This window comes from Triturus cristatus, chromosome 1_2 (assembly GCF_964204655.1).
Source record: "Triturus cristatus chromosome 1_2, aTriCri1.1, whole genome shotgun sequence".
Lineage (NCBI taxonomy): Eukaryota > Metazoa > Chordata > Amphibia > Caudata > Salamandridae > Triturus > Triturus cristatus.
The window spans coordinates 730,412,694-730,428,041 of record NC_140580.1 but is presented as its reverse complement, the minus strand read 5'-3'; the positions used below and the strand labels follow the sequence as shown (position 1 = coordinate 730,428,041).

The following is a 15,348-nucleotide window of genomic DNA, read 5'->3' as shown; positions in this document are numbered from 1 at the left end:
GTAGTAGCTCCTGTCGCCCTGGTAGAATGGGCGCGCAACTCCACCGGAGGTTCCATTTTAGCCAGAGAATAACAGGCTTTGATACACAAGACAACCCAGCGGGAGATAGTCCTCTTGTGTACAGCCTGGCCTTTCTTGGTGCCCACGTAGCCAACAAAGAGCTGGTCACCCACCCGGAACTGTTGTGTGCGATTTAAGTAAAATGAAAGCGCACGTTTTGGGTCCAGATGGTGGAGTCTCTCTTCCTCTCTGGAAGGGTGCGGAGGCGGAAAGAAAGTGGGCAAGGTGATAGTCTGCCCAATGCGAAAAGCAGTGACAACTTTTGGCATGAAGCCTGAGAAAGGCCGAGATGGCAGAAAGGTAGCCCTTGATAGTGCCCAGGGCAGACCCCTTCCGGGCCAAAGAAAGAAGGAACAAAAGGACCTCTGGAAGAAGGACAGAAAGGGGATCCACAGCCTTTGCTGTGCACCATGCCACAAATTAGTTCCACCTGCAGGCGTATACCGATTTAGTGGAGGGACACCTGGTTGCCAGAATGACATCACAGACTTCAGTAGGCAAGTCAAACGGAATCAACTGTAGGCCTGGGCGGTTAATTCCATTCCGCTTGCGGAATTTGAGGGATGTGAGCAATTCCACGTTCCGCGGAACATGCGTAATTACGAAAATTCCGCAATCCGTGGCGTTGCGGAATTTTTTACAAATGCGTGTTCGTGCGCGCAAGAGCGACTTACCGGGATCCGTGCATTCGCCGACGAGTTTTCCTATACGTTCGCATGCACCACGAGGTTTTGGTAGCCGGCCGCATAATCCCGCAAGAGTGTGATCGCGAACACCTCATTCGGACGCGCTAGCGAACGGGGAACATGCATCGCGAGCGGGCAGGACAAGTGAAAGAAGATGCCCGCGCCAATTGGTGACCGCATTGGCAAGTTCGCGATATACTTCCCCCTGAGCACGCAAACAGCGTTCGCGAACAGGAAAAACGCATCGCGAATGGGCGGAACAAGCAATTCCGCATCTCCATGGAACTCTGCGTGCTCGCGGAGATTTTTTACTGTTTCGCGGAGTTTTGCGTAGTGCGACTACGCAAATTCCACCCACCCCTAATCAACTGTCGCTGCTCAATCTCCACACATGTAGGTGGAGGCTGGACAGGTTCGGGTGGAGGACAGTCCCCTGCTGCTGCGACAGAAGATCCTCCAGGAGAGGCAGTCGGATCGGGGGATCCATGCTCATACTGAGTAGCTTGGGATACAAAATTCTTCAAGCCCAGTCCGGGGCCACAAAAATTACTTGGGCCCGGTCGCGCCTGATCTTCTTCAGCACTCTGGGTAGAAGTGGTATAGGCGGAAAGGCGTACAATAGACCGCAGCTCCACCTTGGAAATTCCAACGCACAGAACAGCTGACATTGCACGTTCTCTTCGGTGGCGAATAGTTCTAACCAAGCCTCTCCCCACTGTCGAAAGAGACCTTACACCACCTCCGAGTGAAGACGCCATTCGTGATCCATCAGGCACCGGTGGCTGAGTTCGTCCGCCCTGGTGTTCAAAGAACCTGCCAGGTGTTGAACCGTGAGGGAAATGCCCTGACGTTCCAGCCATGTCCAGAGGCGCAGAGCCTCCTGATATAGGGTTTACGACCCCACCCTGCCTTGTTTGTTACAATACCACATGGCGGTGGTGTTGTCTGTGAACACCTGCACCACCTTCCCCTTGACAGAGGGAAGGAATGCCTTCAGTGCAAGAAGGATCGCCCGAAGCTCCAGATATGGAGCTGGGACTCCGCCGGAGACCAGAGGCCTCTGATGTCCGCCTCTCCCATGTGGCCGCCCCATCCCAGGAGGGACCCATGAGTCACCACTGAGTGCTCCGGTTGGGGAAGGGAGAGGGATCTGCCACTGGCCCAATGCTGATTCGTGAGCCACCACTGCAATTGTCGTGCAGTGCCCTCCGAGATCTGGACGTAGTCAGACAAGTTCCCTTGATGCTGCGCCCACTGGAACTTCAGGTCCCACTGCAGAGCCCGCATATGCCATCTGGCATGGTTGGTGAGCAGGATGCAGGAGGCCATGAGGCCCAGCAGCCTCAAGGTCGACCTGACTGAAATCCGGGACAAGGACTGAAAGATCGGAATGAAAGCCCGAATGTCCCGGACTCGTTGTTCGGGAGGATAAACCCAAAACTGCGCCGTGTCCAGAACCGCTCCGATGTAGAGGAGCTTCTGAGAGGGAATCAGGTGTGACTTCGGTACATTGATGGAGAACCCCAGCAAATGCAGGCGGTCGGCCGTAGTCTGCAGGTGGGAGACGACAGTTTCGGGCGAGCCCGTCCTCAACAACCAGTCGTTAAGATAGGGGAAGACTGAAACCGATGATCTGCGCAGATGAGCTGTGACCACCGCCATCACTTTCGTGAACACCCGAGGGGCACTGGTAAGGCCAAAGGGGAGCACGGTAAACTGAAAATGCTCCTGCCCTATCATGAATCGCAGGTAACCCTGGTGGGCCGGCAGGACGGGGATATGAAAAAAAGCGTCCTGCAGGTCTAACGCTACCAACCAGTCTCTTGGGTCGAGGGCAGACAAGACCTGAGCAAGGGTGAGCACCTTGAACTTCTCCTTCCGCAGGAAGCGATTGACATCCTGAAGGTCCAAGATAGGACGCAGGGCCTTTGTCCTTCTTTGGAACCAAGAAGTAGTGGGAGTAACAACCACAACCTACTTCTGGCATCGGAAAGCATTCTATGGCCCCCTTGGCCAAGAGGGCCGTAATTTCCTGCTGGAGAAGTGCCAAGTGACCCCCCGACATGCGGTGGTACTGTGGTGGCATGGCTGGAGGGGTAGTCTCAAAGGGGAGGGAGTAGCCCCTTCGGACAAGCTGCAGGACCCACCTGTCTGATGTGATGGTGCGCCAGTAGTGGAGGTGATGGCGAATCATGCCACCCACTGGCGTCTGGTGGGCCTGAAACACCGGACTAGGAAGGTTTGGAGGCAGTGGCTGCAGGGGAGGTGGTGGACTGACCAGCACGCTGGCCTGTTGCTGCACAGGCCTGTGGCTTTGAAACAAACGTGCTTGGGCGCCCCTTCCTTGGCCACGAAAGGAGCGAAAAGCAGAAGCGGAAGGAGTGCGTGTAACCAAAAGGCCTAAGGACTTGGCCGCAGCCCGTGTGTCCTTAAAACGTTCCAACGCGCAATCTGCTTTATCGCCAAACAGGCGAGTGCCATCAAAGGGCATGTCCATCAACGTGTTCTGGACATCCCCAGAAAAGCCAGTTGTCTTCAGCCAGGAGTGACGGCTTAGCGCCACTGTCCTTGAAATCGCCCTGCCCAGCGAGTCAGCAGTGTCAAGACCACAACGGATGGTAAACTTGGCTGCGTCTCTCCCCTCAGCAATAGCTTGGGAGAGTATCGTCTCAGCACTTGTGCAACCGTATCCCATACTGAATGGGAAAAATGGCCCAAGAGACGTGCAGTGTTCACAGACCGTAGGCCTGAACTGGCGGAACAAATAATCTTCTTCCCAAACTGCTCCAGTTTCTTGGATTCCCTGTCCGGAGGTGCGGAAGGGAGCGTGCTCGGGGATGCAGAGGCTTGGACAACCAAGCTCTCGGGGGTGGGGTGTTGGGAGAGGAAAACGGGGTCACCCGGGGCCGGGCGATGGCGTCAGGCCACGTTCCTGTCCACAGGAGCCCCTGTGTTGGGCCTGGACCAGGTGCCCAAAAGAACATCTGAGAGTGCATCGTTAAAAGGCAGCAGCGGCTTCATAGAAGCAAAAGCTGGCCGAAGCACCTCTGTCAGGAGGTTAGTCCTAACGGCCACAGTTGGGAGCTCGAGGTGGAGAGCGTCGGCTGCCCTAAGCAACACCATTGAATATGAACTACTCTCCTCCGTAGCCACGGTAGAAGGAGACAGTGTGCCATGTTCCAGAGTATACTCCAGGTCACCTGCATCACCCGGATCCTCATCCCAGTCCGGGTCTAACTCGCATTGAGCTGTGAGAGGGTCCTCAGACCCCTCCCAGCCCTCCACGTGCTCCACAGCCTGCCGAACAGGTGGAACATATGGACGTTGGTGGATATAGGGATAGATGTTCCCAAACGGTGTTGGAAACGGTGTTGGAATCGGCGTCGGTAGACACCCTTCAGCCACCGGCTCCATGCCAGGGAGGAAACCGGGGATGGCGGCACCGTCTATGCCGGTGGAGGTCACACAGGGCCAACCGTCATGGACAGGAATCCAGGCCTGGATCCACGGGGATCCTGCGGCGTAGAGGCCGGAGTAGTCAAAGACGTCGGGGCCGGAGCCGGCGATATCGCAAATGGTATAGTTTAGGGAAAGAACACTGGAACTGGGGACCTGGTTAGCAGGAACCCAGTACACTTTCAAAATTGCACCAGATACCAGGCAAAAAGTGGGGGGGATACTGCAACAGAGTCCAGTGTCTGATGAAGGGTGAAGGTGGAAACATGTTTTGAATACCTTTTGAAAACTGATTCTCGACTGGGGATTTGAACAGGGATGGCTGATCTGACCAGAGCAGAAAGGCTGTGAAGGCACACAGATAGCCCTTTAAGGTGTCCAAAGCAGAACCCTGCCAGTCAATTGAAAATACAAATAGAAGGACCTGAGAAAGAGGAACAGAAAGGGGGTCAAACTGTTTTTCTGCACACCATGAAACAAACTTGCACCATCAGCTTTGAGTGGAAGGTCAAAAGCTGAACCTCAAGGCACGAAGGCAGACTGTTGACAGGTTCGGGTGGAGAACCCTCTCCTGCTGCTGTGACAGGAGACCCTCCCAAAGGGGCAACCATATCAGACGACCAATGGCCATGCTCAACAGCTCGCTATACTAAACTCTCCAAGCCCAGTCCGGAGCCACTAGGATGACTTGAGCCCGGTCGTTCCTGACCTTCTTGAGAACTCTGGGCAGGAGTGGTATGGGAAAAAAGGTGTAAAGGAGGCTAGAGCTCCACTCATGAAGAAAAGAGTCTCCAAGCACGAAGCGTCTTGGAAACTCCAGGGCGCAAAATTGCGGTCATTGCACGTTCTTAGTGGTGGTGAACAGATCTAATCAAGGCTCTCCTCACTGCTGAGAGAGACCTTGCACCACCTCCGGATGGGGATACCATTCGTGATTCGCTAGGCATCTTCGGCTGAGTTTGTCCGCTCTGGCATTCAGACAGCCTGCCAGGTGTTAAACCACCAGGTATATGCCCTGACATTTCAGCCATGTCCAAAGGTGCCGGACCTCTTGACAAAGGTTCCACAACCCAACCCGCCCTGTTTGTTGCAGTACCACATGGCGGTGGTGTTGTCCGTGAACACCTGCGCTATCCTTTCATTGATGGAGGGTAGAAAGGCTTTCAGTGCCAGTCAGATAGCCCAGAGCTCCAGCAGGTTAATGTGGAGTCCGGATTCTGCCGAAGACCAGAGGCCTATAATCTCCACCTCTCTCTGATGGTCGACCCATCCCAGAAGTGACACATCTGTCACTACTGTCACATCTGGTTGGGAAAGGGAGAGGGGTCTACCGCTGACCCAACTGAGGTTCATTAACCACCACTGCAGAACTTTTGCATTTCCCTCTGAGATCTAGACCAAGTCAGTGAGGTTTCCCTGATGCTGCACCCACTGGACCTCCAGGTCCCACTGCAGAGCCCGGAATATGCAAGCGGGCATGTGTCACAAGAAGGATGCAAGAGGCAATGAGGCCCAGCAGCCTCAGAGTCAGTCTCACTGAAATGCAGGATAGAGGCTGAAACATTGGTATCATAGCCTGAAAATCCTGGACTTGACGCTCGGGAGGATGAGTCCGAAACCGCACTGTGTACAGAACAGTTCCGATAAAAGGGAGTATCTGAGAGGGAGTCAGGTGTGAATTTGACAAGCTGATAGTGAACCCCAGGGAGTGAAGAAGGTCTGCCATCGTCTGGAGGTGGGAGACGACTGTGTGGAGCGAGCCCACCTTCAACAGCCAGTTGTTGAGATAGGGGAAGACTGGTACCCCTGATCTGCGCAGATGCGATGCACCTAGTGACATCACCTTTATGAGCACCCGAGGGGAGCTGGAAAGGTCAAAAGGGAGCACAGTGAATTGAAAGTGCTCGTGGCCCAACGCGAACAGCAGGTAATGCCTGTGGCAGGCAAGACTTGCTCAAACTGGAGTATGCAAGGCGGGCACCAAATGTGCCCTTCAAAGCAGTCTGGTGGCGCTGACAGTGCCCCCACCCCAGCCCAATAAACGAAATCCAGTCTGAAAAGTGGTCAGACGCTACCAACCAGTCTTGTGGGTCGAGGGCAGACAAGACCTGAGCAAGGGTGAGCACCTTGAACTTCTCCTTCCGCAGGAAGCGATTGACATCCTGAAGGTCCAAGATAGGACGCAGGCCTTTGTCCTTCTTTGGAACCAAGAAGTAGTGGGAGTAACAACCACGACCTACTTCTGGCATCGGAAAGCATTCTATGGCCCCCTTGGCCAAGAGGGCCGTAATTTCCTGCTGGAGAAGTGCCAAGTGACCCCCCGACATGCGGTGGTACTGTGGTGGCATGGCTGGAGGGGTAGTCTCAAAGGGGAGGGAGTAGCCCCTTCGAACAAGCTGCAGGACCCACCTGTCTGATGTGATGGTGCGCTAGTAGTGGAGGTGATGGCGAATCATGCCACCCACTGGCGTCTGGTGGGCCTGAAACACCGGACTAGGAAGGTTTGGAGGCAGTGGCTGCAGGGGAGGTGGTGGACTGACCAGCACGCTGGCCTGTTGCTGCACAGGCCTGTGGCTTTGAAACAAACGTGTTTGGGCGCCCCTTCCTTGGCCACGAAAGGAGCGAAAAGCAGAAGCGGAAGGAGTGCGTGTAACCGAAAGGCCTAAGGACTTTGCCGCAGCCCGTGTGTCCTTAAAACGTTCCAACGCACAATCTGCTTTATCGCCAAACAGGCGAGTGCCATCAAAGGGCATGTCCATCAACGTGTTCTGGACATCCCCAGAAAAGCCAGTTGTCTTCAGCCAGGAGTGATGGCTTAGCGCCACTGTCCTTGAAATCACCCTGCCCAGCGAGTCAGCAGTGTCAAGACCACAACGGATGGTAAACTTGGCTGCGTCTCTCCCCTCAGCAATAGCTTGGGAGAGTATCGTCTCAGCACTTGTGCAACCGTATCCCATACTGAATGGGAAAAATGGCCCAAGAGACGTGCAGTGTTCACAGACCGCAGGCCTGAACTGGCGGAAAAAATAATCTTCTTCCCAACCTGCTCCAGTTTCTTGGATTCCCTGTCCGGAGGTGCGGAAGGGAGCGCGCTCGGGGATGCAGAGGCTTGGACAACCAAGCTCTCGGGGGTGGGGTGTTGGGAGAGGAAAACGGGGTCACCCGGGGCCAGGCGATGGCGTCGGGCCACGTTCCTGTCCACAGGAGCCCCTGTGTTGGGCCTGGACCAGGTGCCCAAAAGAACATCTGAGAGTGCATCGTTAAAAGGCAGCAGCGGCTTCATAGAAGCAAAAGCTGGCCGAAGCACCTCTGTTAGGAGGTTAGTCCTAACGGCCACAGTTGGGAGCTCGAGGTGGAGAGCCTCGGCTGCCCTAAGCAACACCATAGAATATGAACCACCCTCCTCCGTAGCCACGGTAGAAGGAGACAGTGTGCCATGTTCCGGAGTATACTCCAGGTAACCTGCATCCCCCGGATCCTCATCCCAGTCCGGGTCTAACTCGCATTGAGCTGTGAGAGGGTCCTCAGACCCCTCCCAGCCCTCCCCGTCCGCCACAGCCTGCCAAACAGGTGGAACATATGGACGTTGGTGGATATAGGGATAGATGTTCCCAAACGGTGTTGGAATCGGCGTCGGTAGACACCCTTCCGCCACCGGCTCCATGCCAGGGAGGAAACCGGGGATGGCGGCACCGTCGATGATGGGGGAGGTCACACAGAGCCAACCGTCATGGACAGGAATCCAGGCCTGGATCCACGGGGATCCTGCGGCGTAGAGGCCGGAGTCGTCAAAGATTTCGGGGCCGGAGCCTGCGATATCGAAAATGGTATAGTTTAGGGAAAGAACACTGGAACTGGGGACCTGGTTAGCAGGAACCCAGTACTCTTTCAAAATTGCACCAGATACCAGGCAAAAAGTGGGGGGGATACTGCAACAGAGTCCAGTGTCTGATGAAGGGTGAAGGTGGAAACATGTTTTGAATACCTTTTGAAAACTGATTCTCGACTGGGGATTTGAACAGGGATGGCTGATCTGACCAGAGCAGAAAGGCTGTGAAGGCACACAGATAGCCCTTTAAGGTGTCCAAAGCAGAACCCTGCCAGTCAATTGAAAATACAAATAGAAGGACCTGAGAAAGAGGAACAGAAAGGGGGTCAAACTGTTTTTCTGCACACCATGAAACAAACTTGCACCATCAGCTTTGAGTGGAAGGTCAAAAGCTGAACCTCAAGGCACGAAGGCAGACTGTTGACAGGTTCGGGTGGAGAACCCTCCCCTGCTGCTGTGACAGGAGACCCTCCCAAAGGGGCAACCATATCAGACGACCAATGGCCATGCTCAACAGCTCGCTATACTAAACTCTCCAAGCCCAGTCCGGAGCCACTAGGATGACTTGAGCCCGGTCGTTCCTGACCTTCTTGAGAACTCTGGGCAGGAGTGGTATGGGAAAAAAGGTGTAAAGGAGGCCAGAGCTCCACTCATGAAGAAAAGAGTCTCCAAGCACGAAGCGTCTTGGAAACTCCAGGAAGCAAAATTGCGGTCATTGCACGTTCTTAGTGGTGGTGAACAGATCTAATCAAGTCTCTCCTCACTGCTGAGAGAGACCTTGCACCACCTCCGGATGGAGATACCATTCGTGATTCGCTAGGCATCTTCGGCTGAGTTTGTCCGCTCTGGCATTCAGACAGCCTGCCAGGTGTTAAACCACCAGGTATATGCCCGGACATTTCAGCCATGTCCAAAGGTGCCGGACCTCTTGACAAAGGTTCCACAACCCAACCCGCCCTGTTTGTTGCAGTACCACATGGCGGTAGTGTTGTCCGTGAACACCTGCGCTATCCTTTCATTGATGGAGGGTAGAAAGGCTTTCAGTGCCAGTCAGATAGCCCAGAGCTCCAGCAGGTTAATGTGGAGTCCGGATTCCGCCGAAGACCAGAGGCCTCTAATCTCCACCTCTCTCTGATGGTCGACCCATCCCAGAAGTGACACATCTGTCACTACTGTCACATCTGGTTGGGAAAGGGAGAAGGGTCTACCGCTGACCCAACTGAGGTTCATTAACCACCACTGCAGAACTTTTGCATTTCCCTCTGAGATCTAGACCAAGTCAGTGAGGTTTCCCTGATGCTGCACCCACTGGACCTCCAGGTCCCACTGCAGAGCCCGGAATATGCAAGCGGGCATGTGTCACAAGAAGGATGCAAGAGGCAATGAGGCCCAGCAGCCTCAGAGTCAGTCTCACTGAAATGCAGGATAGAGGCTGAAACATTGGTATCATAGCCTGAAAATCCTGGACTTGACGCTCGGGAGGATGAGTCCGAAACCGCACTGTGTACAGAACAGTTCCGATAAAAGGGAGTATCTGAGAGGGAGTCAGGTGTGAATTTGACAAGCTGATAGTGAACCCCAGGGAGTGAAGAAGGTCTGCCATCGTCTGGAGGTGGGAGACGACTGTGTGGAGCGAGCCCACCTTCAACAGCCAGTTGTTGAGATAGGGGAACACTGGTACCCCTGATCTGCGCAGATGCGATGCACCTAGTGACATCACCTCTATGAGCACCCGAGGGGAGCTGGAAAGGTCAAAAGGGAGCACAGTGAATTGAAAGTGCTCGTGGCCCAACGCGAACAGCAGGTAATGCCTGTGGCATGCAAGACTTGCTCAAACTGGAGTATGCAAGGCGGGCACCAAATGTGCCCTTCAAAGCAGTCTGGTGGTGCTGACAGTGCCCCCACCCCAGCCCAATAAACGAAATCCAGTCTGAAAAGTGGTCACACCGTCCTGTGACAGGAAACCTATTGTTCTACCTTCCCCCTTCTCGAGCTTGGCTCAGAAGCAGGAGGGCAGAATTGTGTCTGTGGTCGGCAGCACCACTAACTTGCTGGCAGACCCTGAAAGGCTGTTACATGAAGCACAGGGGAGTATGCACCCTGCAAGTTCAGCGCTATCAATCAGTCTCCCAGGTTAAAGGCAAATAGAACCTGAGCAAGCATGAGCATTCGTAATTTCTCCTTTTTCAGTAAGAAATTGAGAGGGCACAGGTCTAGGATGGGATGAGGGCCTCCGTCTTTTTTGGCGGGAATAACAACCACGATCTCTGTATGGCTCCGTTGGCCAGAGAGTTGAGACTTCCTTTGGGGAAAAAGACAAATGATCCTCCGTCATCCAGTTGTGAGATGGTGGCATGGAGGTAGGGGTTGTCACAAAGGGGAGGAAGTAGCCCCTTCGGACGATTTGCAAAACTCCCCTGTCCAATGTAATGGACCACCAGTGAGGCAGGTTTGGCAAATACTGCCACCAACTAGGTTCCCAATCCTAGTAAGAGGGCATATTAAGAGAGTTTGGAGGCCGCAGCTGTCGGGTGGCCTTACCAGACTGTTGGCTGCCTGGCCCACGAGGTTTGTGGGTACTGCACCCTCGGCCACCTCAAACCTGGGCAGAATGTGTGGCTCAGTGGCAGGGAGGGAACTTGCATGGCTGTAAGCCCCTTCCGTAGCCACAAAAGGAGCAAAAGGAGGTTTGAGGGTGACGTAAGGCCATATTGAAAGGCCCAAGGACTTGGACATAGCCCAACTGTCCTTGAATCGGCCCAGCGCCAAATTCGCATTGTCTCCGAAGAGACGGGTGCCATCAAAAAGCATGTCCATTAGAAGAATTGGACATACCCTGAAAAACCAATCGCCCTCAACCAGGCATTGCGTCTCAAGGCACCGTTGATGTCCACTTCGCTGCATCTCTCCCATCAGTAACAGCCTAGAGAGTACGACCCAGGTCTCTTCCAGGACTGTTGGCAGCACCTGTGCAACCGTGTTCCACAGAGTGTGGGAGTAACGGCCCAAAAGGCATGGGGTGATCACGGACTAAAATGTAAGGCTGACGGAAGAAAACATCTTTTTCCCCAAAGAGTCAAGCCTTTTGGATTCCTTGGGAGTGGTAGGAAATGCACCAGGATTTTCATGAGATATCGAGGCTTGGACCACCAAGCCTTTTCAGGGTAGGGTGTTGGGTGAGGGAATTTGGGTCCCCTGGGGCCCGTAGGTAGCAGCGGGTGATTATCCTATTCACATGAACCTCTGTATTGGGTTTGGACCAAGTCTCCAAGAGGACGTCAGTAAGGACATCATTAAACAGGAGTAGTTGTTCTGAGGGAGAGACTCCCGGGTTGCAGAACGCCCGCCAAGACGTTAGTCCTGACTACAACTGAAGGTCAAAGACCTCACTGCCCTCTGCACCAGCACTGCATAAGAGGCTCCTTCCTCCTTAGCCACAGCAGGGGAAGAAAGCATACCAGTATTTGGAGAGGTACTCAGTCCACTGGCTTCACCCAATTCCTCCCACCACTGCATGTTAGGGTAGTCTTCATATGGTTGGTATTCCTCAGGGTCAAGCAACTCCTTCCATTCCTCCCTGAGTCCTAACCCAAGAGAAAAGAGCTCAGGCTCTAAACTAGGAGGCAAGGCAAAAGTAAGCGCTGGATATGGCATCGGGCGATGCCCCTCCAGGTCCATGTTGGAGTCGGAAATCAGAATGAGGATGGCACTGCAGGTGGGCACTGGCGGCACTGAGAGCGTTGACATTAGGACGAGCATCGGGGAAGGTCGAGTTGGTGCAACTGGCACCCGTCAGGATCATATCCATGGGGGCTGACTGAAGCCGGAGTAGGAGCCGCAGGTGCAGAACCAGATGGGTCCCCTGCCGACATACCGGGCCTGAAAGGTGCGCCAGAGGGTTTGGGCAACCCAAATATGAGACACATGGCCTCGTAAAACTCCTTCAGTTGGGCGGGGGTGCTCCGGCTCCATGAAAGTCGGGAAGGCACGGAGTCGGCCCAGGCGTACGCTCTACCACGGAGTCAGGCCTTGAATGCTGATGGCTCACTCGTCTCATTGGCCGATGGATGAGAAGTCGAAGACCTCGTCGACTTCTTCTTGTGACAGGACTTAGCAGAGTGTTCCGACGAATTGTAGTGTGACGAGGATCTCGGAATCTGAGACTGCTCCTGGGACCTCGAATGTTGCTGCGTCGAACACGGAGCCTCCATGAGCTTGTGGCATCGCTTCCACAAGGCCTTGGGAATCATGGTGCGGCAGTCGGAGCATGACTTTGGGTCATGGTTGTGCTTGAGGCACCACAGTCATACAAGATGTGGGTCAGTCACTGAAATAGGTAGATGACATGCGCCGCAGGGCTTGAAGCCGGCCTTCCTGGAGGACAAGACTCCATCACCAGGAGGAGAAAACCTCAAAAGAAGTCAAGAAAAAGTCAAAATAAACTTTCAGTCAAAAAGTGACTGATGGGGTAGCTGTTCTCCGGATCAGTGCTGGCTGACCTGGAAAGAAAACAACTGATGTCAGTGTGCCTGGGTGGCGCCTATATAGGTGCTCTGGTCACCACTTCTGGCACGGAAAAGCAAGCTTAGCTGATCAATGCCACATACAGGGTTACTGCTCACGGAAAATCTTCCGGAACCAGTCTGACACCTGAGGAAATTCTAAGGTAAGAAATCTGCGGCTAGAAGCGTCTATCAGATATTCTTCACACACACGATACATAAAAACTTTGGCTTTCAGCTCTTTAATGGGATTGGTGTTCATGAGGGAGCATATATCTACAATTCAAAGTAAATGCCATGTGATGTAAACAGTTGCAATGGGCCAGGCCAGCTGTGATCATGGACCCATCGCACAAGCATGACTAAAAAAAAAACAATAACTTACCTTGCCGCCGGGTCCAGGGTCTCTGCTCCTGCTCTCCTGCCTCAGCCTTCAGAAATAAGCAGGAAGCCAGTGTTGTGATTGGTTTGAGCGCCGTGACATGGTGCTCAGCCAGTGGCTGGAGAGGTGGGCATGTTCTCCATGCAGGCTGTAATGCTGCCTGAATGGAGAACGGTGAAAGTGCAGATCAGTGGTTTGTGCGGCCTGAGAGGGCCGTCCAAACAGTCATTGCACACTTAGGAGTGATCAAATTACTCCTCACCAGGCTGCTCCAAAAACAGATCAGCCCGCCCACCCAGCAATACAAACATAAAATGATAATAATTGAAAGTTATTATCATTTTAAATTTTTGCTTCTCGCACTGCTTGAAAGCAGTGGGGCGAAGCTTCTCCGCCATAGCGGAGGAGCCGCCACTGCTTGTTTCCCAGATTTGAGGTCAACGGCCCTAGCTGTTAGGCCACATCATCACCCCTGTTATTGTCCTAATGTGCTTTAAGCTGCATCACCTGCAGTACATGTTCCACACATCTACATCTAGTGCTGGCAACTTTCTTTTATGAAAGTTTTACATTCCACTGAGTTTTGCGCATATTTTGTGGTCCAAAATCCTTTGATCACTGTTAATGGATACATTTGTAGTTTAAAATGCATTTTGCCACTGAACTGTTGCCCATAGTACGTATTTTATGCAGATCAATTGTTTTTAAAAGTTAGCTGAGGTTGTATAAAAAGACTGAGATGCTGCTCAACATTTATAATATTTTTCATTTGCCAATCGAGGTAAATCTCTGAAAGGCGCATAGTTTATTAATTACTTTATGATTTAAGATGGTCAGACAAAGACATTTCTCAAAGATAACATTTAAAAAATATATTTTCCCTATTATACATTCCGAAAGACAGTCAAGAATTTTCATTTCCTGCTTATGTAACCACTGAGATCTTAATCACAATGTCAGCAAGCTATTTGCTTTGATGCAGCTATATGTGGTCCTTAAAGCCTTGTTGTTCAAAAAGAGACTTTCAACTTCCAAGGTCGGTAATGCCTATCCTGTGTAACTCCCAGTACTCTAAGACCAGTCACCTTCACATGACACTCCATCCCAAACCAAAGATTGGTGGCTGCACAATCTGATTACAAGTGGCAGAGTTAACATTGGCAACATGTGACTTTGTAGACCTGCTCAAACTCAGGAAGACCTTGAAGAAATGGAAGACCCTCCATGAAGGCACAGTCGGTTATAATTCCACAAATATGTTGCCCAAATGCTAAGAGAAGCAACAATGGCATTGAGGCCAGAAGCATAAAACAAACTGGGTACCACTAGGTGGTGTGATGAAGTGACACTCTCTCGCTCAAGAACTACAGTAGAGTAGGACCATAGCAGTAGGCACTATACAAAAACAAGCCATCATTTACGAACACATTGCTTGAGTACTCAGCTTTGCAGTAAGTGTCCTTTGTGTGTTTTATTTGATTTTTTTGCCAAAGAATGCAGTTAGGAGGTAAGGCCCAGTGATAACTGTAATGGCATACCAGTCTTTACCTGCTGATTTTGCTCTGAAATCAGAATGCGATCTCACGTGTCAAGGACAGATCACAGACATGCATACAGCAGCTTACTATGAACAAGAAACAAAACATTATTATTTTTAAAACAATTCTAGACAGCATATGGCCCACTTCTACACTAATTGAGATGCTAAATTCCAAGCAAGACCATGCCTTTCCAAAGCAAAAGAGAGAACAATGACATAGATCACCTCCACCCCTTTTTCTTTTTCTGTTTCAATTTGCTAAAAAGCAGTGAAAGAACTTTAACAAAATGTAAACAAAAAATAAAAAGGCTCTGGCAAAATAACAAACTTTGTTCAATAAAATTGCTTTTATAAGCTAGCTATTTCCTTACGTACCTCATATTAATATGAAAAGAGTTATTCTTATTAACTTGAAAGCCACCAGACCAAATACAGTTTGGAATATCCATCAGTCGAACACACAGTAACTGGTCATAATCATTCCGAGGCCAATGGAACACAACACTAGAGTCCGGAAGAATTGAAATGTAGGCTTCAGGATTAGAAGTACCCTTGAGAACAAAGGAGATAAAACATTGTTAATTTAAGCAGTTTTGAAATATCAAACTGCAACAAAGCCATTTGTAATTTTTAATAAAAAAACATACTTTATTTACCTGTAAAGCCAAACATATCATCTTTAAATGAAGATGTTTTATGAATATTCCCCAGCCAAGCTGGATATCCTCAAGTAAATAAAATAATAAAGCATGCAGCGTGTCTTTTAACACTAGCTACGTAAAGGGCTCTTTTCTACAGTTAGTTAACCTAATTTAAGCAGTACTTCTCTTCTTTGCAGTGACACATCCCTCTGGGCCCCTCACTTTCTCAGACTTTCTTACCACGTATAATTA

The 15,348-nt window shown here is 51.6% G+C and overlaps 1 protein-coding gene across 2 annotated transcripts in view; it reads right to left on the bottom strand.

Annotated features, from left to right (window-relative positions):
- Window positions 1-15,348, bottom strand: part of VPS13D (vacuolar protein sorting 13 homolog D) — a 2,738,381-nt gene that overhangs the window by 1,031,525 nt on the left and 1,691,508 nt on the right. For both annotated transcript variants that reach the window (XM_085608633.1, XM_085608634.1), the window contains exon 52: window positions 14,831-15,006. In XM_085608633.1, the coding sequence (XP_085464759.1) occupies window positions 14,831-15,006 (176 nt within the window). The remainder of the gene's footprint in view (window positions 1-14,830; window positions 15,007-15,348) is intronic.